Source organism: Aulonocara stuartgranti (assembly GCF_965226115.1).
Source record: "Aulonocara stuartgranti genome assembly, chromosome: 12".
NCBI classification, from domain to species: domain Eukaryota; kingdom Metazoa; phylum Chordata; class Actinopteri; order Cichliformes; family Cichlidae; genus Aulonocara; species Aulonocara stuartgranti.
Window position 1 is genome coordinate 25,066,485 of NC_138948.1, and position 27,452 is coordinate 25,093,936.

The window sequence follows — 27,452 nt, forward strand, 5'->3', positions numbered from 1 at the left end:
CGCTGAAAACAAACGCACAGACCTGATGTGCAGATGAGCAAAAACATCATTCGTAAGAATGAGAAAATCCCCAGCTTTTCATTTGTGACTTTCACTGACATAAACACTGTGAGGTTGAGAGGAGGGCAGCTCAATGTAAATGAGATGGAGAGAATATTGTGATTTCAAAACACTGATTTCCTGTCTGAAGTGACTCACTATCCTGGGAACAATCTGCAGAGTGTGTAACTGGCACATAACGATTCCAGTCACGGTGACAAGACAAATGGTTATTAAGGAGGCTGCAAAAAAATCCTGCGTTTGCTTTTTTGTTTTTGTAGATTAGGGATTTAAAAAAGATCTGCACCTCTCCCCGGTTGTTTTAGGGATCGGCACGGATCTTCAGAAGTGAACTCGCAATAATTTAAAGCAGAGGTTTAAAATTTAGTTTCTAGATTGTGTAGGCGTATGTGGAACTTGTCCTGAAACTAAACTGGCTGATTAATTTCTTGACAAGCCAATATTAATTTACATTAGAAAAAAAGAGTTTCAGTTAAAATTTTGAATTTAAACAAGCTCAGACAAAATATTCATGTATTTAAAGCGAAGCAGGAGGAAGAAGCGCGCTCTTCAGACCGTTATTAAAGTGCCATCTCATTGTGGGAAGTTCTTTAACTGCATTTAAACTCAAGATACGAATGATAAAGGCTCATAAAAGGCGAGAAGATATAAGGCACTTATGTGACACATGCAACGAAGAGGCCTTGTGACAATGTGACACTGCTAAAACAACAGAACTGCTCTTCTCTGGAAATCAAGTTTGCAATATTATAAAGCAGGTAATTTCTTCACTTGAACACAAGATTTAACTGAAGGATGTGGGAGAAGCAAAATCTGATTTTCGTGTGAAAATGAAACCTATGCATTAGAGGTGAATTCCCCAGCTGTTGTCTCATTCCAGGAAACTGACGTTAAAGCTTGTGTATACATCTGAGTTCCTGTTACACCTCTGAAAATCCCTGAAGGTTTTCTATGTTATTTCAATGTGTTTCTAATGTACGCCTGTTTAAAAAAAATAAAAATAACAACATGACAACACAGATTGCCTATTTATTTTTATTATGAAGGACGTTTGTGCATTACAATAGACTCTGGAAAAAGAAACCTCAAACATGAAACATTGGAATGGATAAACAATGCCCTTTGCTATTTGCGATCAACTCATTTCTTTCCTTTTGTTAACTGACCTCAAAGTTCAAAAGAGCAAAACATTTTGTTCCATGATAAAAAATAGTGGTTTTGCATAAAATGTGCCGACAAGCTGCTTAAACGTGTCAATAAAATGTTATCACTGCATTAACGCCCCGTCATAATGGCACCATAATATCGTCACTTATCGTCAGACATCTATTATACACTCAGTCAACCTCAGTCCAGCGAGATCCAAATATAACAGAACAGAAATAATGCTGATTACGCCTTCTTCTTTTCAACTTCTCCCTGAAAAGTTCAATATGTTCAAATGGTGAAATGATGCGGCCCATATGAGGAAGGAATTGAAATGAAATGAAAGCAAAAACGTTTGCTCACAGTTAAAAAGGAACCACTTTATGCATTTCCTACTACAGAGCCTACCACTCAGAGCACAGCAAACAAGTTTTGTTTTTTTTAAATATGTAATTAACCACAGTCGTATCAGTAAAGGTTTCAAATTCACACAGGATGCAAATTCAGTCACATAACAATAATAATAATAAAAAATTATTCAGTCTGCCGGTACAGAAAGGCAAAAATCAAGGCAAAAGTTTATTCTGTAGCTGGTACCACCACCTTTGATTTTTTTTTCTTTCCTGAAATGGAGAGGAGCAATTGCTACAAAGTAACGACGAAATTATACCTGAAATCAAACTGAAGCCACTTTGGAAGAAACGTGAAATAGAAATGCTCACAACAAAATTAAAGAGGCTGACACTGCATCACATTTACAGGACTTAATTTTGGAATGACAAAGGGAGGTGTTTGGTTGGCCTGTAGGTCTTCACAAATCCCTACACTATGCCATCACTTGCTTATAACATCAACGATTTAATGGAAATACTTTCTTGAAATCAAAAGCTTCAGGCCCGCGATGACCATTCATGTTATTTTTATCCAGGAAGTGGAGGCTCATTTGCTTCACTTCGGCCTGATATCTAGTGTGTGAGGACTGACGTTGCTGTGTGTCGTGTTTACTGCAGAGGTCCTACGGGCCTGCCGCTCCGATCGATGATCGGTGGGGAAAGCGGCGCGCCGGGCTTACATGACCTCCACGTAATTGGCCGGGAACATTCCAAAATGGCCATCTGGGCCGTAGCCTCGCCACCAGCCCTCGTCTATCATCTCAATCCCGGTAATGATGTCGTCGGGGTCGAAAGAGATCTCTGTGTCATCAGCTAAAAGAAAAGAAGTTTGGGTTTATTTTAAGAAATTTCTCAACACATACTTCAGTCAAACTTCCTAAACACTAAAACCATCAAAGGTGTCACTGAAAGTGCTCTGGCACTAAAATAAAACCCCATGATCTCAGATTTCAGGACTTTTCCTAAAATGGGTTTATTAATCATACAGTGAATTCTAGGGTGTGTGGGTAAAAAGAAAAAACACACCTCTACCTAGAAGCACCAAAAGAGTCATTGTGACCCTGATAGGCATCAGTATGAAATACACACATTTTAACATAAAGGCTGAATTAAAATGAGTCAGAGCCAGTGAGGTGCGCTTGACTTAGATAAAAGATGAATAGCTGAAGGGCTGAATAGGTTGGATATCTGGGATGTTGAGCCAGGGCAGCGTGGATGCTGCAACTTCTATTTTCATTCTCCCTAATCTTTGTTCACGTCCCCCTTTTCTGTCACTCTTTACTGTCTTTTACCCGTTTATTTTTTTTACAAAACATACTGCTACTTTTAGGGTGACTTTTCAGCGTCATTTTCAACTTAACTGAGATACTGAAGCTAACTGGAAACAACAAGCACAGCGAGATAAAGCAATTCTGAACTCTGCATTACTTAGTAGCTACTGTGTGAGAGCTGCTGATGACTGTCATGTGTAGTAGGGATAATTAGGTTTTCCACAAAAAAAATTAATATACACCCATATTCCTTCTATCAAGAATGTGTCCCATAGATAAATGGCCATGTGTTGGAATTTGGTCAAATATCTAAGAACTTTAACCCGAGACTGACCAGCTTGGTAGTCGTATAAAGCTCTCGCACAGATGCCTCTGTCTGATGTCTCCTCAGCAGTCACTTCATAGGTGTTAGTCTCCTCTGCCTAGGAGAGAACAGAGAAATTGGTTTTAATAGTGGCTGCTTATGTCTATCACTGTCCAGCCAAAGGTAAGTAAACACTCACTTGAGGAGGGTCTTCATAAACTGGCTCTGTGACGCACGAGTTAGCAGTCGGTGCTTCTTCTGGAATAGAGAGAGAACTGTAAGAATGAGTGTGTGGGGGGCCTGGGCTGTCAGCCTTACCAGCAGGTTTCAGGAACAGCCTTTTATCAAGATGCAAGTTTAGTTATTTTATCACAGCAAATCACGACAATGTGTTTATACTGAAGCAGATGGAAGGGTTGGGAAAATGATATAAAGGATAACACTGCCCGTGAAATGAACCCCACCTTGCTGCTCCTGAGGGGCTGCGTCCTGCTCATCATACTCACACCGGGACGGCCCATCATCATCATCATCATCATCATCACCACCACCATCAGGCTCTTATCACCCAAAACACCAGCACAGACATGCATGTGGAAGACATTCACAAGAGCACACAAGCTTAAATTCCACCACCAGGCTCAGACATAAGGGCGTTCTTGGTCTGCTTAACTTAAGGAGTATCAAAACAAGTCTTAAGAAAACAGAATGGAAGCATGACTCATGATGAAATGGCAGATTACAAGAAATGTGAAAGATGAGACACCAGAACAACGAGACACGAAGCGATTCGCTGTTGTTAAGTGTCAGTCTGACACCCAACTTGTTGTTTGTGTGTGTGTGCGCATGTGTGTGTGTTTAAAGCTCACACCTGTGGCATGGACAGGAGAGGCAGAGCCTGCAGGTACAGGAGAAGCTTGGCGCTGAGGTGAGCTGGCTCGCTCAGATTCATACACTTGCTTAGACAGAAAGGGGCTTTGAAGACGCCCTGAGCAGAGATGCACATTGAGCCCCCAGAACCCCCCAAAAAACAAAACAAAAATTGAAGAGACAGAAAACAAAGACCAGACAGGTTGAGCAGAGGAAGAGACAGCATTATGGCGACAGAGTTAAGTATGAACTACGAGACAACTAGACAGTCTGATGGAACATTTCAACTATGGAAAAGGACAGTGATGGGGAAATAATCACTTACAGAATTTATACCTACCACTACCTGAAAAAGATGCTGACATTCAATGATTTACATGACCAAGTCGTTGTTTACAGTGCGAAAATACCTGGCTGAGGGCTTGCAGGAGCAGCAGGAGGTACATCTGAGTCACTGGGAGTTATTCCTCTCTCTCTCTGCTTGAACATTTCTCTGGGGTTCACAGCACGCTGAGAGATGAGAGAAGCAGCCTCCTGAGAGGAAGAAAACCAATAATATGTACAAAAAGCATTAGACCGAGGTCGTCGGTAATGTGGTGGAAAGCGTTTGTCAAACGACACAAAAATAACAAATCAATCTGAAGATTGACGTCATACGAGACAGAAGCTGGAAGAGAGGTGCGTTCCCCTGAGCATCAAAGGGCTTACACTGGATTAGAGATTTTGATTTAGGCAAAAGAAAAGAGTAAATTAGCCAGAAGAAGAGCACTTGGGTGAAGGGGAACTCACATTGGCCTTCTCCACAGATTCACCTCTCTTGACTGCTCTCGTCTGGGCTGCCTGGTTCTCCTCCTGCTCCTCCTGATAATGTTAATATCAATATTGGCACTGCTGACTTTGCTACCTTCCTGACTTGCGTTTAGAAGGTGTAAGCACCACCAAAAAGTACTCAAAAATGAACACGGTTAATTAAATGTAGTCGTGTCAGTGGCCCAGTGAGGCACTCACCCAACGGGGTTTTTCCTGCTCTCTACTCTCAGCTTCCTGCTGCTGCTGGTACTTCCTAATTAATAATGAGAAAACAGAGAAAATGTAATTTGAACCTTTGTTTAAAAAAGAAAAGATAAAAAGAAACAATTGCAAACTGGCCTCATTATTAGACAAGCCTACTTTTGTTGGTCAATTTGAGAGGACCTCTCCTTGTCCCTTTTTTCCCTCATCGCTGCCTCCTTGGCCTCTCTGTCTTTCCTCTCCCTTTCCAGGTGCTTGCGCTCCTCCTCTGCCTTGCGCCGCTCCTCCAGTCGACGCTTCTCCTCTTCTTTCTAAAAGCCAATCACAGCAACAAGGTCAAACGTCACAGTCGTTGAAAAGCTTGATTTTACAATGATTAACAAAAGAAAACTGCTGGGAAATTAGCACCACCAAAAAGTTGTAACTAAGCGGTTACTCATCACAGTTACATTTGTGATGGAAAAGGCTATGTGCCATGTATTTTTTATAGAGTGAAAAATACATGGCACTAAGGAGCTTAACAGAAAAGGCAGGATGTGTAATATGTTAAAATATTTGAGGCATTTCTTGCATTTTCACAGAGATAAGAGACAAGTACATATTGTTTAATGAGTGTACCTCTGCCTGGGCCCAGAAGTTGTCTTTGTTGGTCTTTCTGATTTCTGACATGGCGTTGGTTTTCTGGTAGACTGAGCCCTGTATGACAAGGAAACAAACATCGATATGCCGTCCAGTGTTGGCAGAATTGCCAGACTAAATTAAAATACAAAAAAAGTATTTTATTTCACAGGTTACTTGTGGACAAACTTCATAAACACATCATATATGACACAAAATCTAAAAATCTGCTCAGCTTTTAATCAGTGCTGTGTCATCACTTTGTCATCATTCCCAACACAGAGCGCAGTGGAAAGGGCGAGACTGTACGCTGCTGACACCGGCGGTCAGCAGCACACAGCAGCTGAAATGCAGAATGAGGCCAGGATGTGACAGGATGTGACAGGATGCATGAAGGCCTGGCTCGCCTTTCCTCAATATGAAGCAGCTTTCACATCACATTAACAAGGCTAACTGATAAACCAAAAAAAAAAAAAAAAAATCTGATACATCAAAGAGCGCTGAAGAAAATCAGAACACATATCATTTTATAATATGTGCACAAGTGACCAAGAACAATGTTGCCTTTGTTTATTTTCTGTGTGAACGTGACTGCATTTCCACACCAGGGTGGCTTGAATACACTCTTCCTTCTGCATTCTCACTTGGCACACACGCACTGTGCAAAAACAGTGAGAGATCTCACACAATCACTGCATGGCACATTTTCAATATAATGCAGATTGAGTTCACCGTGAAAATGCTCATACAGCAGTACGAGTGCCAATATTTGGATGTCTGGATCAGCAGCTTCATTTCTGTGACTGTTTATGACTGAATGCAGATGTTTGGGCAGGGAAATGATGCTGAAACATGTGTGCAGAGGTAGACTGTGATTTGTAAAAGGAATAATGACTATTTTTAATATGGATCCAATTAACTCTTATAAATCAGATTGCAGATGACCATTAAACAAAAAAAAAAAACAAAAAAAAAAACATTTAAGATGTGTGCATGATCTGAGATAAAGGAGTCTAGTTAAGATCTAGTTCACTGCTTATCTTGTTCTATTGTTGACAGGCAAGTGGAAGTGCATACCACGGGACCCTGCGGACCGCTGTCCTGGAAGCGGCTGGAAGCTTCTTTGTGGAAGCTGTAGTTGGCTCCTGAGGCTTTAGCCACCTTTTGCATAATCGACTCGGGCTCCACATCCTCCTCTGCTCTAGCATTTATTGTGACATGGGCCCCCTGAAACAGCAAAGAAGAACAGTTCCTTTTAAAACACAAAGGAGGACACCCTTCTAGTTTCATCTTGGTTCCGACACACAAACCAGCCACAGCAATGAACTCCTTGCAAGTGTGGCATTAATAACACTGACATCATTCCAGCAAAGCTATTACATTAATGACAATTCTAGGAGCAGGAATGTGTATCCATTTACTGAATGTCATGCGGTAAAGTCAGCATTAAGGTGCATGCAGTTAGGCCTCCTCTGCAAACACAAGCAGACAGCAGTACAAATTCCAATGTGTATTTGAACTAGACTCAAAGGTTTCACACTACCTTCAGAAAATTGGACATGGCACTGACATGATTTGCACATATTCCCTTCCTGGCATCCTTAACTCCCTCTCCAGTCTGAAATGCAACAACATTTAGAGGGTTAGTGACCATAACAGAGACGGCAAACACATGTTTAATAGCTGAGTGTCGCTCTGACCCAGTTGATGAGGACATATTTGGGCAGGCCGGAATTTGGATCCTGGACCCGGCAGAAAGCATACATCACTTTTCCACTGTTGAGTTCTTCAACCAGCTCTTCCAGTCCTCCATCTGATGCATAAACATCGTGGAAAAGTCAAATGGTTATTGTGGTTCATTGTGTAACTGTTGGCATTTTTTCCCCATTGCAAATCATGGGGTGAGAAAGCAGAGGCAAGCAGTCCTTTTGTGCTGATATTCCAGTACCGCTATGCTGACGGTGGCATTCCTGCACACATTTGCTAATATCGTGTCGAGATCATAAAAACTTGATTAAAATATCCACATGGTTACTCACCCCCTTTTTCTGCCAGTCGGATGTCATCGCTGTTTCCCTCATAGGTGAACAAGGCCCTGTATAAAGCACCAGATTACACCTAATTACACCACTGGCTGAAAACAGATCCCACAGACAGAAAAGTGGATACGCATCATTTCACAGTAAACAAGAGTTGTTTTGCAAACCTATTCAAAGTATCACTTAAGCCCCATTTACACACGATACAGGGGAAACAGGTGTAGTGTAAACACTGCTGCAGTTTCTAACCCTCATTTCTAGCAGCCTTTTGAGTAATCTTTACAGGCCGCAGGCCCAAGAAGAAAAGTTCCACTGAAATTTCTTTGCTGTGAAAATCCTAGTAAAAATAAAGACTAGCAGACCTAAACAACCGAGCTTTAGTTAATACATAGCTCCATTTTCTGTGTGTAAATACATTAAAAATGGAGGCATTTGAAGAAGCCTTTCATAGAGTCTGGTTTTTCGTGTCGGGGTCAGTCTAAATGAGTTTTTGTGGGTTATTTGTATGCAACAAAATATTTATTTAGGTGATGAATAGCAGGGGAGTTCCACATGAAGTTAATAGAGATTTGGCTGATATGAACTCATAACTGCGTCAGTTTTTAGTAAGTTGTAGGTAGGTGTATGGTGTAATTCAGGGACGTGTTGTGACATTCTTATTTCACTTGGCTTGGAGATCTCCTTCCAGAGACAACCCAGGATGCATTTATGATTTACTACACAGATGAACTGATCTGTTCCTCCACAGAATTCATAAAAAGCAGCCACATGTTATAATGCTAATTATAGCTCAACACAGGCTGCTAATTTAAGCCCAACAATAACGCTTACAAAGTAAAAATCCAGTGTGCTGTGGATTTTAAAGGGCATTTGCTTGTTATCAGGACACAGCACGTAGCAGTTCATATCAGAGGAACTTGCTCACTCCGAAAGATCACTTCTTTATTCTACATTTACTTAATCCTGTTAGCAGCACCATTTAAAAAAAAAAAAAAAAAAGCAAATTGCTGAGCTGGTAGGCGGTGGCTGTCGACTGCTTAAAATGAGGGAAGAAAGGCAAACATTGGTTTGATGAGAGACATTTTCAGAGTCCACACAGAGCCAGTAGTCCTCTCTCTGAACACGTCCTCTCGGGGATTATCTAATTCGGGTCATCATTAAACACGGCGGCTGAACTTCAACAGGTTTAAATTTCAAACCACAAACACTTTCTGTAACGTTGGGTAAAACAAAGAGGAAGTTCTAGTATCACTTACTGGTTATAAATTACTTCTGATATGTTACCAGGAAGTGGGCAAGGACGCTAGCGACTTACCTCACGCCCTTTCATGATTTCATTTAATTTGAGCTAAAAATACAGTCAGAGCATCTTAGTTGGCTCAGTATAGCCGTCAACTGACAACACTGTAACTAGCTATCTCGTTAGCACATCTTTAAGGTTATTAATCAACAGATCACCAATAAATGTCAGAAACTAAACTCCTACATTATACAAAGATGACTCTTAATAAACGTTATCGGTTATATAAAAACTACAAACTCTAATGTGGTTCCCAAACTACCATTATTTCTAGGTAACTGGCTAAGTTTATTTTACGATAGGTTAAGTTACTTGTCGACTCGCTCAAAGCTAGCCAACAATGTAGCTAACAACCTCCCTCGTACAAACAGCTAATACTGCTATGAAAATGTTTCTCCTTACCAGTTGGTATTGGATTTTTCATCTACCACTTCTTTATATGCAGCTGTTAATGCAGGGCCATTTTTGCTGAGGTTAACTGCCATCGTTATTCTGAGTACAGCTAGCCAGCTAGCTACCGGGATGCGCCCTTCCTATTGGGAGGAGTGGCAATGATGCTGCTGACTTTCAGCCGGAGGAGGGGGGGCTAGTTTAGCCTAGAGGCTAGATGTCAGCCATGGTAATGATAACAGTGTTGTGTGCGTTGTTTCTAATAATTTACCGGGTCGACTATAATTAGTTGCAGCGATGTTTCCGAAAAATCATGATGCAAATATCAAAGGTTTAGTGAGATCAGACGAAACTGACCTTTACGCAATCACTGCTGTCTGCACCGCAAAAATCTCCCATAATGTTACGTATCAAACGTCCACAGGACCAGTAAAGGCCTCACCTTTTACTGGGAACTCATTGAAATAAATTAGAAATTCAAAATTTTAACCCTACAGTTATTAGAGCATATTACATGATTATTTTTTTTTTTAACTTGTGTAACTTTAAAACAAACAAACCAACAAAAAAAAGAATGGTGCAAAATATATGGTTTCTCTCCCGTTTAAGATATACATTTCCCCCAAAAGTGTCTATATAGGAAGTATAGGAAACAACTATAGGGATCAAATGTAAAGGAAAATTATGAACATTTGTCTTGATTCACACTGGGAATTTTGATAAATATATCACACAGGCATCTGCTTCTCAATACCTGGCAAAGCTGCTGTAATATGGTGATAATGTGCTTAAAGTTAATTCACTGAACTGTGCATGTGCCCACACCCTAAACTAGGTTGTGATACTCTATGGCAGGGTTACTTGATGTTCTGGCATCCACAAAAGAGCCGAGTAGACAGCTCCAAAAGAAAAGTAAGACACATTTTAGTCAATATCCAACCACAGTGGAAGGAATCGTAACAGTGAATAAATTTTAGCAGTAATAGGACTCACAGTAAAAATAAACACCAGTGTATGTAATTTAGGTATAATAAAACCCACTTTAAGGCCCTAAAACAAACCAGATCACACATTTCTCTATTTCTACCCTGAAAATGTCTTCATAGCAACATTTAAAGGACTGAGACATGAATCACTGCTGTGACTATAGTACATATTTCTCTCTCTCTCTCCAGAGATGAACCTAAACTTTTATTATAAAATAAAGGAACCATTTACCATTTGTCTTTAAGAAGTATTTTTTAAAAAAAATGTCTGCAAAATGTTAATTGAATGTCTTTTAATGTCAAGTCAATGCCAACTCAAAAAAAAAAAATCATAAATACCCAATTTAAAATCCCCCGTGATGAGGAACAAATGCAAACAGGTGCTGCAGTGGTTGCCAAAAGCATTGTAAATGAGTCAGAGAGCACTCTGCTGGACAAGCTGTGAGGTGACACCATTTCTAAATGACCCCAAACATATTTTTTCTGATCATGTTGGGTACAGAAACATTGTGTGATACGCTGAGAAATCAGTCAGGCTCTCCATGAAATGACTGCAAACAACAAGAAATCAAGATGAACTTTATTCATGTTATAACAAGGTCATAATTATCTTGTGTAGGTTACGCGAAGACGTGACTGTTCATGATGGCAGTTCAAGCACACATATATTCCAGATTTTAAGATGCGTGAAGGCTGGTCCTGCATTCAGTAAAAGCTAAGCTGATTTTTTTTTCTTTAAACAAAACATTGTGAACTCTTTATGCAGGCTTCCAGTTCTACTGATATAATGAATCACCCATTTTGGGAATACAGCCCTGATAGCAAATTTACAGTTTATATGACACATTCTCTCTCTCTCCATATATATATATATATATATATATATATATATATATATATATATATACACACATACACACACAAAAATGAGGGTTAAGGAGGGTTAAGGCTAAACTTTTAGTCAGAGGTGTTAGGCAGATGAAATTCAACGAAATCCCTGATATTCTGCAAAATGGCTGAGAAGGATCACCAGAGTGCAAAGCATGCCAAGCTGCCTATATGAAACCGTAATGAACACGTGGGTTAAAGGAAGTCAATGTAGCATTACTCATATTATGAACTGAGGCTCTTGCTGAATAGTTGGAAGATACCCAGCTTTCTAATAAATAAATAGCTAGATGAATAAACACCAATGCACACAAAGACTGGACTTGTAGTATTACAGCGGAGGTGTCGGAGCATTCGGTGGGTACATTTTCAAAACATTTTAGTATATACGGTATACTTTTAGGACAACTTGTTTTGACATGTTTTTATTTTTACAGTAGAATATTAAAAATCTATAGTCAGCATCTAAACAATGGTGTTAATTCTACAATCAAAGCTTCTTAAATAATCATGCTTAGCTATTTACCTTTCTGTATGAATCTATTAAATAATAGCTCAATAGCAGAAATTTCTTGCTCCTAATATCCAATAATTCCCTTTATACTGGCAGCGTCGACGCACTGAATTGTGATTTTTGACAACTTTTCCAACTACTTTGTCCAACAGTTACAATGGATTATCTTACTATTACATTATGACACATCAAAATCGTGCTCAATATTCATGACACAAATGAGAAAAAAAAATCTAAACAAAACAAAAAAAACCCACACTTTCAAAGATACAATTTAAAAAGAAGAAAAAAAAAAAGCCAAACATTATACCCTAAAAAAAAAAAAAAAAGAAAAAAAAAAAAAGGAAAAAGTTTACTGTCAGTGTTGCTTATTAATGGAGGGGGGAAAAAAAAAAAAAGCAGAACAATGATGAAAATGAACATAAATCCTGATATTTAAAGCATACCAAACTGTAATGTTATGACTGTAAGTGACACAGAGCTGCAAAACATCAAGTCTGTTCAAAAACAGCATCATTTGCAAGCTGTTCACAACCACACAACCAGTCGCTTTAAAAACACTGAAATAAGTGGAGAGAAATAATGAGAGTAACAGTATGTTTCGGACAGCATATATTTCTGTGCAGCACAGACCCATTGTGGTATGTCTTTGATCACACTGCAGTAAGTTGCAGTCAGTGATGGGTCGTTATTTGAACAGAACCGCAAAATTAGGCAAGTGCTATTTTTAGAAGTCGGACTGTGTTAACCCTGATCATTTTTCTCACCATGGGTCACCGCATGTAAAAGGCTGATGATCTTCTTAAAGATACCTGAGTAACTGTACTGAGGAAGTGGCGCACAGCTATGACTGCACGACAAAGAGTAGCCACATTCATAGCTACACAGCATAACATGTTAAACAGCAGTAGTTTTTGAGCACTATGGACACCAGCCGTCATTTATTATTCAAGACAGAAGAACGATGGCATGTGTGAGAAAGATGGAGGTGGACGTTAACCTACCCGCTAACTTATAAACAGCAGCTCCCCAGTGTTTTCAAAACAACTCAATACTGTTACAACTCCAATTGCAGCGGATGATGGAGACAAATCCTTCTTAACACCTTTCACATTGTTTCAGGGCAGAGACAGTTACGTGCCAACAGATCAGCTGCTGGTAATGGCACTGCACACTTTTGTGTTCAACAGGAAACATTCTGTCTAAATTGCACATCAACATAACACAGAAAGGCCACCAGAAAACATGAAATACAGTAACAAGACATCCAGTGGGGTGCAGATAGTACCTCTGAAATGAAGGGAGAAATAATCTCCTAAATCAAACATTTTGTTTCTGAGTAGCACGACGATATGACTCAATGATGGTAAAAATGATGCTTATAGAAAGCAACAATTATAATGATCATCACAATAGCAAGAGTAACAGTTTAAAGTCTGAGTACGGTGGTAGGGATTGTAAAGAGTTTTCTGGTATTCCATGTGGGAGTGCTTTAAGGAGTCCATTAGGTCCTGCTCAGCAGATCCATACAAGTCATGAAGCAGAGCACACTGTATCAGCTCAACACACACAAAGCCAAGTGGCACTGTACCTCATAGTACCGCTTCCTTCTCCAAAAAGTGGGCTGTTGTTTAGTTTACCCCCCTCCCCCAAAGTCCCCCAACTACTTTGATGCTCATTTACTTCAAGTTACAAATCATCTGTGTTTCTTTTGTTCTTGTAGTTCTGATCTCCTTGGTGTTCTCACATTGCATACTTCTGTGTCCATTCTCTTGCTAGTTTGTTGTACCTGTAAAACACATGCAATGTGAAAAGTTTAACTTAACCTCAAACTCAGAAGTTAATCTTGCAGCATGAGTGTACCTGGCTGTGAGCTCAACTGTGGCAAAAGCAGTCATGTTTTACACTTACTTTTCCCTGTCAGCCTTGTACGTGTGGGCGATCTCTGGTACCAGCGGATCATCTGGGTTTGGATCGCACAGAAGAGAGCAGATGGACAATAATACTGTGGAAGAAAGAATCAAAGTTAAAAATCTTTGAGAGGGGATTTATTATAGACATAACTGTGTTCTACTCCTACCATCAGCACAGCAAGATGTCATTTTAACTTCTTAAATAATCAAAATCACATCTAGAAGCACTCCAATCATTTCATATGTGCCATTACAAATAAGTTCAATAATAATTTGTTAATCAATCACTACATCGACGCACTAGCCCAAAATTAGCAGATGAATTGGACCCATCTACAGTACAATCCAAAGAAACGGAAGGTATAATTTTACGTAGAGTGTAATTTTATGTTATGGCTTTGGCATCATTTCAATTCTCTCAACAAGCAGGCAACAATCTGTTTATCATAAATCTGTTGGCTAAATCTTTTTTTCCCCAAACACTTTTTGGCTCATGTACTGGGTATATGTACACCCACACCACACATTTTAATTTATTTTTTTACCTTTCGAAACTGTAAGTGCAGGTGACCACTGTGACCTCAGAATGTCCAGACAAATACTTCCATTGCTGTTGATATTTGGGTGGTAAATTTTTGTTGTGAATGCAACCTGTTCCAAAACATAGAAAAAAAAAATGATGTAAGGCCAATTATATGACAGAATAAATTTAAAAAATAAGAAGCATTGTGCCTCACTGTTTTACTCACTTTTGGTGGTTTAAAGGGGTAATCCGTTGGGAAGTGAATGGTGAGGAAGAACACTCCACTCTGATATGGACTGTCACTCTGTTTAAATAGGAAGAGAAATAAAGTAAGGGGTCATGATTTTCATTTATAAGCGCACTTTAACTGTATTGGGTGTGATAAGTGTTTCACTTACTGGACCCATTATTGTTGCCTGCCAATGAAACACTGAGAGGAGGAAAAACAAAATTATGTAAATCACACATAAATCTTCAAAGATTACTCAACAACTGTTAAACTACTTACAATCCTCTCCAACTGGTCCAGCAGAGCACTGGGCAGGAGGATCCCTCTGCAGGTCCGACAGTTCCTAAAAGTCAGGGTAATTACAAAGTGAATCAGAACGTTTGAAGTTCAAAGAAAACACAAATTAACTCTTGATGTGATGCTATCACAATCCATGTACCAGCATACTGGCACCATCAACAGTTCTTGATAGACTACACAACAGTCTACAAAACACTGCAGTCTCTGTGTACATAAATAAGAGATGAATTCAATCGTTAAGCATAACCTGGAGGTCTTATGAGCCACTAACGCTGGTAAGTGAAACTGGTGTGGGAACGCTTTTAGAGTGCCTGCACTCTAAAAGGAACAATATTATAACACAAGATGCTGCACTGCAATATAATGTCATAAATATTTTGTCCCACCCATATGTTCCATCTGACAGGCTGTTTTATATAGAAATAACACATCTGTAGCAGGAGAAAATAGGCCAAAACTGAAGCCTCATCAGTAGTTTGATGAACTACATACCCACGGATTAAAAACATTTATTTTAAATTAAAATCTAATTCTCCTCCCCCCCAAGAGGCATGCTGTGATATGTAATTAACTCAAATCAAAGCTTGGTTGAACACAGAAAGATATTCAGCAGATATTCAAACAGAAATAAGGCCCGTTATTAAACATCTCTTGAATGAAAGCCTATCTATTCTGTTATATAAATATACACAGTGCCCTGCTCCAGTGCCCCATTTGCCATTCCATATATGGCAACACTGACACTAGGGTTCAATTTTGGCAACCAACAAGCAGCTGTCATTCAGCAACATCATCAGCGACAGTTACTGATACAACGATAAAGACAACTGTCCGCCCACTGATTTATCAACAGGTCATCTACATACCCAACAATAATAAAAACAAAGAGCACACACTCAATAATGTCAAAGCCGAGCTTTACGTTGCACTGTGAAACACAACTAGAAACACTAACAAGAGTGCTTAGTAACCTTTCAGGAGAAAAAGGCATAATTTCACACAAAGAAACATTTAAAATAAACAGCGTGTTTGTTAACTGCGACCGTTACTGTAGCAGTGCACCAATGGGGCCACCGGTGGGTTAGCCATTCTTTGTCTATAAATTATTTTAAACAGGAGCAGAAAAATCAAGCTAGCACTGCTAATTCGACCCAAAGAAAAGTTTAGACACAGGCAACATCGTTACAGAGGGGACTCAAGCTTAAAAAATGTATATATTGAAGATATGGCTAGCACTTGTAAGCAAATATACACTCACCTTCTGAATTCTTTTCAACGCCATTGCTTCAATGGCTATGCTAGGTAGCCTGTCAGCTAACAGTTAGCACTTCACACATAAAATTTGGCTTCTGAGGCCGCGTACTTTCAAATCTCAGTGTGCGTATAAACGACAAATGCCGTCTAAGTCTGAACGTTTGGTTTCTAGTATAAGCAATGTGACCAACAATGAGTTATATGTTGATCTTTCTTAGGAACAACTGAGCTATTTTGCTGCTGTCTCCTTCTCATTACTGCTCTTCTTTGGGTGCCTGGCAGCCAGTTTAAATATCGCGAGACTTTACTTAAAATTCACGAATTGACCGACCTACAACTTCCATTGTTGTAGTTCAAACTGTAATTTAACCAGTTTCGAGTCACGATAAAAGTAAAAAATCTGTATAAATAAAAAAGAAAACTAGAGAAAGAAATCTGATTTCGATTTGTTTAAAAACAAAAACTATTAAATTAACGTATTTACTTTTTTGTTTTAAAAATGTATTCATATTTTAATGATTTCATGATTTTTGCTTGCTTGTTTGTTTTAAAAGCACCCAGACAAAATGAAGCGTGATCCCTCAATGCGCATCCTTCAAGTTTAAATAGACAGACAGTGGCAAGCGACATGTCTTCAAGGATTATTACACACAAAGGCTTCAACAATAATTGAGCAGAGGTGTCCACAAGATGTCACTGTTTGAAAACAGCTAATGCACAAGGAAACCACATGGTCAGAATAGATTATGCTGTTCAACTTTTACTTTAAATAGTTTTTCGGGGTTTAAAGCACAATTTTTCTAACCAAACACTGCACTTCCCAGAATCAAAGGATTGTATTTTACAATGTTGTTTCAAATTATTTATTTCAAGTGCATAACAATCGATGAGTAAAGTACAATGAGGTCAAACACGTCTATTATTTACACGCACATAAAGAATAGAGAAAAAGACTAAAGAATTGTTCATTCAATACCCAATCACTGTAAAGTCATATTCATTTGAGTCAGCTGCATGCTCCAGTTTCTGCATGGCCTTGTCTTGCAAAGCCTCATGAGCTTCTCTTTATATGTCTTAAACAAGAGTGAAAAAAGAGCTCTCATTATTTTAGTGAGTATGCATGAATGGCTCGCAGTGTTCATTCTTCTTAAATGGCTGATTCAGTGTCAGGTTGAGGATCCTATCGTCAATGTGACACTGAGAGGGACCATTTTCCTTTGGAAAACTGAAGATTCCTTCAGATAATATCTTATTGTTTGCTCATCTCTGTGCTCTCAATGACCTGCCTGTCCTCGGGGCTTGCCTGTAATCAGATTCAGCAAGCAGCAGAGGTAGCTGAAGTTTTGAGTCTTGTGCAGCAGGGGCCTGAGTTTGTCTTCTTGGAGAGGCTGTTTATCAGCATGAGGTTTTCAGACAAAGCCAAGCCTACACTGTTGGCTTAAGGCCTCAGTGCACAGAGCTCGCCTTGCTGTACAGTTTCCTGTGAAATCTCAAATCACAATGATTTGTTTGCTACTGTGTCCTTCAAATCTATAGGGATTTTGTAGTTGACATAGGGATAAGTGCAATTAAAGGGGGTGGAGGGGATGCTTAGGGGATGAAGGCAATAAGTAAAATGTCTCTGTTTCAATAAGGTAACAGATCATTGACCTGTATGGGGAATTTCCCACCTATACCCAGAGGTTGAGTTTTTAGTTACATGACCGGTGCCCCAAGTTCCAGTGATGTATGACTCAAAGTGTGAATGTGTCAGAACTGGGATGATATGGGTGGGGGTAGGAGCTTAGCTGACCTGTCTCATGTGGGATATAGCCTATAGTGCTGTTATTTGAAACCACGGGCTCAGCAGACTCCAGTGATCTGTCTTTTTGGTCACATGAATCATCATTAGTCGAAGTTCAATTATATAACAGAAAGCATTCCACTTATTTTAGCAATCATGCAAAAGCTGCGTCTGTGCCCATGCTCCTTTCAATGGCCCTTTTCCCATGGCTGCTGTGACAAAGCACATATATTCCATGTCATTTTCAAAATTAACTTAAATGGGTCTTACTAATGTCTAAATTATCCAATAAAAGCGCAACCAATTAATGCTGAGCACAAGCTTTGCTCACAATCCCCAGAGGTGTTCTACCTTCAGGTCAGCCTGTTAGCTTTCTGAGGGCTCTCTTATGGAACAAAGATCTATTGTTCATGCATACTAAGAGATATTTGTTCGCCCCTTGTATCAATGGTCTAGATTTGATTATATACTCAGGCAATATGTGCAAGTAGTACTCATGTTTGCAGTGAAGTCAGCACTCTGCACAATCAAATAATTCTTGAGCTAAGAAACTGGAAAAAGGGTCATTATGTATGAAGCAATCACTGTTTCATGGTTCATTTCCTCAGCTGTGATTTGATTTTGCTTGTCAGTGTTAAGTTGGCCTTTGACCTAGAAAAATCTCCAAATTGCTCCTCAAATCTTCCTTTTTTTCTTTTTTTTTGCTTCTGTGGGTATCTGTGAATTTTACAGCTCGCATCAATAAGTAAACAGGCATGATAAGAGCTTTCCCTTTTGTGCTCCCTTGGACATAAAAACAAGCTGGTACATGACTGTGTGCTCCTTTGGCTCGCAGAGTTTACATGATGCAATGATGTAAACTTTTATAGCTTCGAGGATGTTATTATTAAATGACATTAAATGCTATAATTGCGGACATAGAGAGCTCTGCAGGTTTCATTTGTGGAATTTCACTTTTACAAGCAGCAGGGGGCCTAGAAGAAAAACGTTACAACATTTTAGTGTTTTTGAGAGGCCGTGCAGTGTTTACAGTCACAGGGCAACTAATGACCTGTTTTCTGAATCACAGTCTTTTGTACAATTTGTTCTATATATTATTTCCAGCAAATCTAAAAAAAAAAAAAAGCCCCCCGAATAACAATTGAAGAGTAGAAACACTGTTGTTTAAGAAACAAACACTGTATTAGATTTAAAGCTTTAACACATGTTTCGCAAGTATGGGAGGTTCAGTAATATTGATATTAAAACAATGTTGCTATTAAAACAGCCATATTTGCCTTTTAAGAGGCTCTGCACAATCCTTATTTGTGGATTCATATTCTTAATGGCTTTATTTCAATTGATCTCTGATTATCATGATTTAATGTCTCTCCGGAGACAGCAGATCCAGGCCTCCTGCGCCTATCCCGTCTGATCCACCCTTATCAGATGTGCATCATGTGGAGCACAGACCCAAACCACACATGTAGTCATAAAGAACCAGTAATCCATCGGGGTTTAGCACTTACAGAAGAATCCCCAGAGGCCTCTGTGACTCTGCGTTGCGCCACACTTGTGGAAAGGTGATTGACAGCTCTGGAAACCGTTTTACTGTGCTGCTCTTGAAATGACTAGTCTCCTGAGTCTTGGTAATAACTAATCTTTAGTGTTGACTATTGCATTCAGTGGTGACTCTCCCTAATCAAATGCGTTCCAGCTGTTTGAGTTCTGATGACAAATTCAGGTTTTCCCAGTTTGTTGAGCTTCCTTGAGAGACAAAGGAGGGATTTCCTCTGAAACAGACAGGCAGTGGCAGCACCAACAAATGGCCTGGTACTGTTATCAAATAGAAAGTCTCACTAAATATAAACTTATCATCTGTAGTCCAAACCAGTACAGAATAAAAAAAAAAGCAGCTGAAACACGTTTTTTGTAGGCTGCACACAGGGACACAGATTGCATATTTGTGTAACAACTGAATGATAAAAGAAGAAAAGAGTATATATGGAGTTGCAACACATGCTAATATTTTGTGACTTAGGTGAAAGGGACGTGTTCTTATCTCTGGGCTTTTGTCACTGCCAAGCACACACACACACACACACACACACACACACACACACACACACACACACACCCCTTTCCTCGGAAGATACGGGACGTTTGAGCATTGCTGCTGGTGCGTACATCGGCCTTTAAAGCAGCCACCTGTTGTTTGACAGGATTTTACTGTGCAGAGGTGCGTAGTGAGTGCCGCTGATTGTGTGTGAAAGTAAGTGACTGGGACATGGGGGGCTGTCCATCCTGCTGCACAATAAACAGTTTGTTTCCCAGGAGCACCCCTCATGTTCCTGTTGTTGGCTCCATCGGCGCTCACTGGGAAACGTCCCGGCCTCTATTGTCTGCAAGGTCAGAGGTCACAGGATGCTCCTAAAGGCCCCAAAAGGGAGGTAAGAGGTTGGATAGTGAGGCGCCAGCACAAACGCACACACACACACACACACACACGCACACACACTTCTTAAAACAAAAAAAAATGTCAAAATCGCCTCTCTTTTGCCTCCCTCCCCTCTCTTGTCAATTCTGAGTCATTATCAAGAGTTTCAGGAAATGAAATCAGGACAATGCTCCAACTCACTATTTCATATTGAACATCCTGATTAGTTTGAGCGCAGCGCTCTCTGTTTTCTGTTTCTCATGTGCATTCTTCGCATATCTTCAATGGACAGTCAACACACCTTCTCGTGCAAAACCTGGAAATCGAATCTTAGCAGCGAACGCAGGATAGTCGTATCAAGGAAGAAAAAGAGTCCAGAAAGGGATTGTTGTACTGTTTTCATTCCTTTACATACGTTAACCTCAGATGGATCTTAAACAATGGCTGTGACATGGGGCAGATGCGTGCCCCCTGATTGCATTAACCTTTTAAGCAGAACTTCATGTCAGATGCAGGTTTTTTTGCTGCTCAATTAAACACGTCAGCTCAGAAAAGGAGACAGTTTTTGACAATACGATGCCCGTGAGGAAACATCTTATACGTCTCTTGACACTTGGTACTGAGCGATAGCGGAGGCTGAGGTTTGTGTCCGTTTGAGTTCCTCCATTTATGCAGCGGCGTTGCTGTAATGTCGTCTGTGAAGTTTAGTTTTAAAATGTTTTGAGCAGTAGTCTTTTATTGCACATTAACCAAAGAATTTCTGGGGCCTGTCCTGTGCCTCAGTGCACTGGTGGAGTCGATTGATTAGACATGCTATTCTCTGGACATTTATCTTCTTTATGAAGCTGAGCAAACCAGAATTTTGAGCTTTATTCCAGATGATTGTTGCAAAGCTTTTTTTTTCTTTTAAATTTGTTGTACTGTATTTATTACTTTTTCCTATTTGTGTTATTTCAGTCTCTGACATACTGACACCGTGACGTGCTGTAATGTTTGGATGGTAGGGCCAGAATTTTGCACAAAGAAAACGAAAGCGTGGATCCATCCTGCCTTGTATCAACGGTTCAGACTGCTGCTGGTGTAATCGTGCAAGGATTATTTTCTTGGCATGCTTCAGTTACCCAGATATGGGCACATTAATATTAACTGAGCAATGTTCAAATGCCACCACAGCTCAGCTTAGTACTGATGCTGACCATGTCCTTGGTGTACCCATCACCTGATGGCTGCTTCCAGTAGGGTGCACAGTGTCACAAAGCTCAGATCATCTCAAATTGGTTTCCTGAACATGAAAATGAGTTCACTGAACTCAAATGGCCTCTACAGTCATCAGATCACAATCTGATAGTGGAGCAGGAGGTTCACATCGTGGCTTTATTTAAGCTTTTGTAAAGCATCCTTGGGTTCCTTGAAAGGTGCTATTCAAATCTCAGTTATTATTATTTATTATCAGGGCTGTGCAGCCAACAAATCTGCAGCAACTGTATGATGTCATCATGTCAATATGAACCAAAATCTCTCAAGAACGTTCCAGCAACTTGTTGAGTCTAATAAAGAGGCTTGTGAGAGAATGTAGCAATATTACATTATTGTTACATCCTAACCCATGCATTGTAGAAGTAGGTCTTTATAGTTACATGGTTAAATTACAGGCAATTATATACTGTGTAGCAGCTTAGTATTAAAAAAAGGAGTCATGGTGTAAGTTTCCGTTGCCCCTAAAACGTTCATCAGCAGTGCGTGTTTGTGTGTGTCAGTGTAGCATACTTAAAAGGAGCTAGCTCTGGTGTATTATCATATAATATTACAAATTTGTTCTATACGTTCTTCCTTGCCGTGTTATTGTTTGTGGGAAGGCTCGCGCTGTGTGATGTAAGATGAGAAGGTGCTAAAGGTAACATGAGAGACAACAAGCATCTTCATTTTTCAACCACGGGCAATTATGAATATAATGCTCATAGTTTGAGTTACATGTTTTGAATCTTCGTCCAAGCCCGAAGCCTGACCCTTACCTCGCCTTGCCCTGTCATATCAAGTTAGGCCTTATACTGGAGCTGGGACGTGACAGCTGGAAATGGTTTGAGGCTCTCCGGATAGTTTGTTTTCAGAGCAGACTGCGGGACTGGATGAGAGACACGTGTAGGTTAGCCTTTCCTTGTAGTTCTTTTGTATCTCAGAGATAGTGTCGCTGCAAAAAACCCGCATTGTAGCATATTTGGTTGCTAGGGGGCATATGATAAACTGATTTGCGCTGTCCCAGCATCCCAGTAACATGTCACTATAGTTAAATGACCTCTTCTGTGTTTTTTGAGCTCTTTGACCTGTTGGGGATTCATTTCCTGATCTGTTGTTCTTCTCAGTCTGCAACTGGGGTTCTGGCATAATTTGCGTTCTCACCTCCCAATCCTTCTCAGATGGTGGGGTGCTTTTCCTTTCTTTATGACCAAATAAATCAGACTGGTGCCAAAGAAAAAAAAAAGGGATTAAAATTCCCCTTTTGCTGTCTTGAGAAGCCCAGCTGCACTGCACTGTTTGTTTTCCACAGCTCACAGTGCAGCTGCAGAGTTAAGCATTACAGAGAGGTGGGCCAAAGCAAAACAGAAATGACTTATTTTTATTGCCACGTACCTTTCCATTCACTGAGTGATAACTGTATGGTGGAATTAGAACGAAACAAGAGCAGCAGTCTGGTTGAGATAATTTTAATATGGTTAAAGTTGCTCTCTGTTTACAGGTAATAACTTCAAGGTGGTTTTGTTCACTCTGAGGACTTTTTTTTTTACAGTAGGCTTTCGCTGTGCTGCTAAACCCTCTTTTCTGACCACAGTCTATTTCAGAAGACACACTGCACCAGCCACACTTAACTGTATTATGTAAAAAGCGCAAGAAGCAAAGAACACAAATAGTCACTGTCGCCAGACACAAAGAATGACAATAACCTTGACTTTATGTAAATATGATATTAACTCTTACAGTGGTCTATTCTGGAAGGACTCAGCGAACGTACAGCAGCTATTTTAACAGCTGCAGATGAGCGCCTCACCGTTCATAATGCAGAAAGATAGCGGCGCAGATGCATCAGGAGATAACTCAGGAAGAAATGTGGTGTAGCAGGTAAGACGTGTCTGTGATTCTTTGTAAATGCTGCCTGAATCTGCCAAGCATGACTGTCCAGCAGGTTTTATAGAAGCTTGCTCTCTCAGGTGTACGTGATCGCTCAATACCCACCTTGACGTCAGAGCAAGTTTTGCCCAAAAAGATATGGGGTGGTGCTCTTTACTTACCCAGCCCACTTTGTGCAATTTCTCCCTCTCAAGCTTTTTTTTTTTTTAAATAGTCCTATTTCAGAGTTCGGATGCATCTAATAAACATGACTCATTTCCCCTTAAACAGTACACTGCTAGAGCATCTGCTGCATTTACTAATAGCAAAACATAGCACCTATTTACCCTCTGTGTTCATAACAGCATTAAAGTACCTGAAAATTATATCCATACTTTCCACAGATAGCATCTATCCTCCCGCAGCTCACAAACAAGAACATTTTATCCCAAATAACACAATTTAACTCTTTTTATGTCGAATTTGTGACATAACTTGTTGTTGGACACAGCATTTCTCTGGCTTGTGAATGCGACTTTATTAATTAATGTAAAATGCAAAAATTCACATCTACAAGATCCAGCAGAGGGTTGTGCAGGAATACTGTGGAAGAGAGATTCAGATGATGGTTTCCAGATCCTGTGCATTATTCTGACTGATCTTGTCCTGGATATGGTCATCCTATAAGTAGTTGAAAAAAAGGAGCCATAGAGAATACACTAATAATGAGCAATCCATGTGAAAAACAGAACTTCACGAGGACTGGGAATAACTTATCTTCTCCTCTGGATACTTGCAGACAAAAACCAGCAAGGACGCTAAAAATATGCAAAAGACTTGTGGTGCAGTTTCCCAAGGCCAGAGAAAGGAAATAGACTGACAGTTTCTCCCTGACCCCTTTACTACCCCCGTGTAACCTCCTAACAACCCCCACGGGGGATCCTGTCTCTATGTGTAAAACAGACAGTCAAAAAAGCATCCTGGAAATTCTAGAGCCACAAAAACAAGGGGACATGAGGAAGTCCAATAAGCTTGTATGTTGAGGGCTCAGTCGGGAGATAATCTCGAGGCCACACAGAGCAGGCGCCAAGTCTATAGAGCCTAAAAGCTCCACTGCGCAGCACAGCAGCGTGGTCATTGTTGTCTTTGGAAAGTAAGCAGCTCTAGTAAAGGCCGGTGGTGTGAAAGCCACCTCTCTTCTTGAGTGTCTCCTTCAGACCCTGTTGTTGACATACAGGGCAGGTGCAGCTACTCTCTACAACTGCATCGACTAGAAGCCCCCACCACACACACACACACACACACACACAGCGCACACAAACACTCATGCACTCACATACACATAGGGGACTTGGTATCACAAGACAGGGTTATACGGACAAAGACAAATCTACCATTTTCTTTAATATCTCTGCAACAATCAGCAAGGGGCTGCTGAGTTAACACAGGGCCCACAGAGATGAAAACAATGGCTGGATTCTTCTGGCTTGAAGATGGCTATGGGAAATGGCAGGGATGCCAAGGCTGATAAGTGACCGAGGGGCTCAAGTTACTTCCAGCTGTCTGCTGCCATGCATGCCTCTGTGGAACGTATGGTTCACACATAATGCAGACCATTTCATTTGCGTAATGCTCATAAAAATCTGGCGGATGTATTAAATAAAGTCAACAGGCTTTTACTCAGGCAGGGCTTACATCACGGGAACTATTCCCCATTCCCCCCCGAGGAGCCGTGCAGTGTGTCCCAAGCTAAGAAAACAGCGGCCTTGCATGCAGCAATGTTAACTGAATCAATAAAAGGAGGGAATATCAAGCAACCTGAATGCAGCATCTGGAAAGAATCTGACTCAGATTATAGTAGCTAGATTGTAGGACTGTACACGTAAACAGTGTATCTGTAGGCATTGTTGGATATGCGTTTATGTAGACTAAGCAAAAAATACATAAATGTGTATCTGTCTTCAAGCTGTTAAAATTTATATATAATCAGTCGTGTAAAACAATATTATTATTTTAAATATGGGGCTATATTTTTGTGTTACACTTAAAAAAAAAGCAAAGAAGAAAAAAAAAACTAGAGCCACACTGCATTAGCATCACCTCAATACCAGTGAGGGCCTCTTCCTGTCCATTTGGAAAATATAAGTACATTTTCAAGCTGCTGCACACTCCAAAAGGAGAGTGCTTTTGGCAGGCTTTGAAGTTCTCAGAAATAATGCTCCTTAAAAGCATCCTCCACAATACAGAAAAACATGAACATGGATTTTCAGACAAGAGGTGCGAGCGAGCACTTCTTAGCGACCATGTAAATCTCAGCTGGAGGACTTGGACATGTTTGATGTTTTTTAAAGTCTGATCATCTTTTATACTTCTTGAGAATATCTCATTATAAAGTTAATTTAGTCGCACGTTTATTATCTTTGCTAGAAAAATATGTTAATTTGGCCTGCGCCTCATTGCCGTCATCTTTTATAGCTCGATCATATAGAAATGAACAGAGTCAGCAGTTGTTTCATTAGGGTAGGATTGATTGCTTTTTCTTTTTTCTTTTTTTTTGGCAGGAAACTCTGTCTCATCTTGAAAACAGGACTCTGCTTGAAAAGGATACTAAAAATGCAACAAAGCGCCAGAGAGAAGGAGAAGGGCAGGAATAAAACTTTGCAACACAGTCTTTTATTTTCCCCTCTCTGCACAGTTTAGTGTTTCAGTTACACCCTTTAGGCAGTAAAAACTGTCATCTAATCATATCCTCACACAGTCTTAAATGCCATATACGCCCATACCAGCCTGGAAAGGGGACCTTTCTCTGGATTAAAACGGATATGAGGTTATTTTTGTGAGATCCATGATTGCACGAGGCACTCCCATCTAGACTTAGCGTGATGACTGAGGAGGTGAGCTAATATAGCATAGTGGTGATGCAAAAGAGTTGTGCAAGTTCATCTGCTTTTGGATCCTGCCCTTTGAAAAAAAGGAGAAAAAAATCCTGAAGTGCTTAGTGTTTTTTTTTGTTTTTTTAAGTCTGTTGATCCTTCTGCAATGTGCAACTGTTGGTGCATGCTTAATTTTTGCACACTGCGGTTCGAGTGAGTGACACTCGCTGAGTGATTTGTAAGCTTTCTCTTCGTGGGTGAAAATGCTCGGCAGCAGATGGGCAGCGGCATGTTTTTACGCAGCGTAAACAAAGCATCTTCTTTGGATTTCGGAATCACAAATATTAAGATACAACATCACATCTATTATAACTGTTCCAGATTCCTGTTGGACAGTTTTCTGTGCTCCAGTTTCAATCTGTAAGAGACACACACACAGACATGGATGGAGACATTGGGGAGGGTTGAACTGATTAATGGAAGAACATGACTTGGGTACGCTTCAGAGACAATCAAATGAGCCCTAAATCTCCTGAAGTGAGATAGATAGAAGCACTGGTAGCACATTGTGTGATCTGACATGTCCTCCACACACTTTAACTGGTATTATTAAAGAACTTGACAGCGCGGGTTTGGCCTGGCAGGGCATGTTGGACACACTGCAGCAGATCAGATAGAAGACAGGGGAAATGCTTTAGCACCTCTGAAACAGTGAGGGGGGTGCGGTGGTGAAACAAAAACGTAATAAGGAGATGGGAATTACTGCTGAATTAAGCACCACTTTGATTGGGAACTGATTGACCGATGGTTGGCAAAACATGAAAGAATGACCTTGAATTCTCCAGCGCGAGTATGGATTGGCACACAGCATCTCTCCATCTCTCTCCCGCCTCCCCTGCTTTCCTCTCTCCACTCTCATGTCTGTCAAATACACACACACACGCACACGAACTACCACAAGTATAAGCCTACTCTGACAGAAGCGCATACATGTGTACACTACTGCTCCCTCTCGGCTTTTTCACACTCTCTTTAGTGAGAGTGGGGAGGGGGGGTTAAAAAAAATGAACACGCAGTCACGTACGACATGCCAGAGTCGAGAGAGCAACTTCAAAGTAAGGCAGATGCAGGGACAGCACCCTCTGAATAAATTTTCTGGCCACCAGTTGATCTGCCCCCGGGCTAAGATTGTGGCTGTTCGCATCTCTCCTGACCCCTCATCAGCTCTCAGTTAAAACCGATCCCGCTCCAACGAGGCAGTCGTACGGAG

The 27,452-nt window shown here is 40.3% G+C and overlaps 2 protein-coding genes across 6 annotated transcripts; both read right to left on the reverse strand.

The window, feature by feature from the left end:
• Nucleotides 1-1,081: 1,081 nt before the first annotated feature.
• dbnlb (drebrin-like b) lies at nt 1,082-9,596 on the reverse strand. 5 transcript variants are annotated; one of them, XM_082553503.1, is made up of 15 exons: nt 9,414-9,594; nt 7,712-7,767; nt 7,373-7,485; nt 7,216-7,290; nt 6,750-6,899; nt 5,673-5,750; nt 5,214-5,365; nt 5,052-5,106; nt 4,833-4,904; nt 4,454-4,577; nt 4,045-4,161; nt 3,638-3,733; nt 3,373-3,431; nt 3,204-3,291; nt 1,082-2,411 (listed from the first exon to the last, which is right to left on the reverse strand). In XM_082553503.1, the coding sequence occupies exons 1-15, from the start codon at nt 9,494-9,496 to the stop codon at nt 2,275-2,277; spliced, it is 1,455 nt and encodes a 484-aa protein (XP_082409629.1). In that variant the 5' UTR covers nt 9,497-9,594; the 3' UTR covers nt 1,082-2,274. The 5 variants fall into 5 exon arrangements, with proteins under 5 accessions (XP_082409629.1, XP_082409630.1, XP_082409631.1 ...); XM_082553504.1 differs by lacking the exon at nt 4,833-4,904 and having other exon boundaries at nt 9,414-9,596; XM_082553505.1 differs by lacking the exon at nt 3,638-3,733 and having other exon boundaries at nt 9,414-9,593.
• A 2,088-nt stretch (nt 9,597-11,684) lies between these two features.
• On the reverse strand, nt 11,685-16,309 carry ube2d4 (ubiquitin conjugating enzyme E2 D4). The gene is made up of 7 exons (XM_082554053.1): nt 16,013-16,309; nt 14,734-14,797; nt 14,624-14,655; nt 14,452-14,529; nt 14,248-14,353; nt 13,701-13,794; nt 11,685-13,578 (listed from the first exon to the last, which is right to left on the reverse strand). Exons 1-7 carry the CDS (start codon nt 16,034-16,036, stop codon nt 13,533-13,535), a joined length of 444 nt encoding a protein of 147 aa, XP_082410179.1. The 5' UTR covers nt 16,037-16,309; the 3' UTR covers nt 11,685-13,532.
• Nucleotides 16,310-27,452: the final 11,143 nt, after the last annotated feature.

Bases quoted from the DNA above. Each gene is read 5' to 3' on its own strand.
- dbnlb (XM_082553503.1), bottom strand. From the start codon at position 9,496: ATGGCAGTTAACCTCAGCAAAAATGGCCCTGCATTAACAGCTGCATAT. The intron at 5,751-6,749 runs GTATGCACTTCC...CTTGTCATACAG, and splicing joins GCGGTCCGCAGGGTCCCGTG to GGCTCAGTCTACCAGAAAAC. The intron at 3,292-3,372 runs GTGAGTGTTTAC...GTTCTCTCCTAG, and splicing joins TTTATGAAGACCCTCCTCAA to GCAGAGGAGACTAACACCTA.
- ube2d4 (XM_082554053.1), bottom strand. From the start codon at position 16,036: ATGGCGTTGAAAAGAATTCAGAAG. The intron at 14,798-16,012 runs GTGAGTGTATAT...CCTGACTTTTAG, and splicing joins CGTTGAAAAGAATTCAGAAG to GAACTGTCGGACCTGCAGAG. The intron at 13,795-14,247 runs GTAAAAAAATAA...TTTCTTCCACAG, and splicing joins TGCACTTACAGTTTCGAAAG to TATTATTGTCCATCTGCTCT.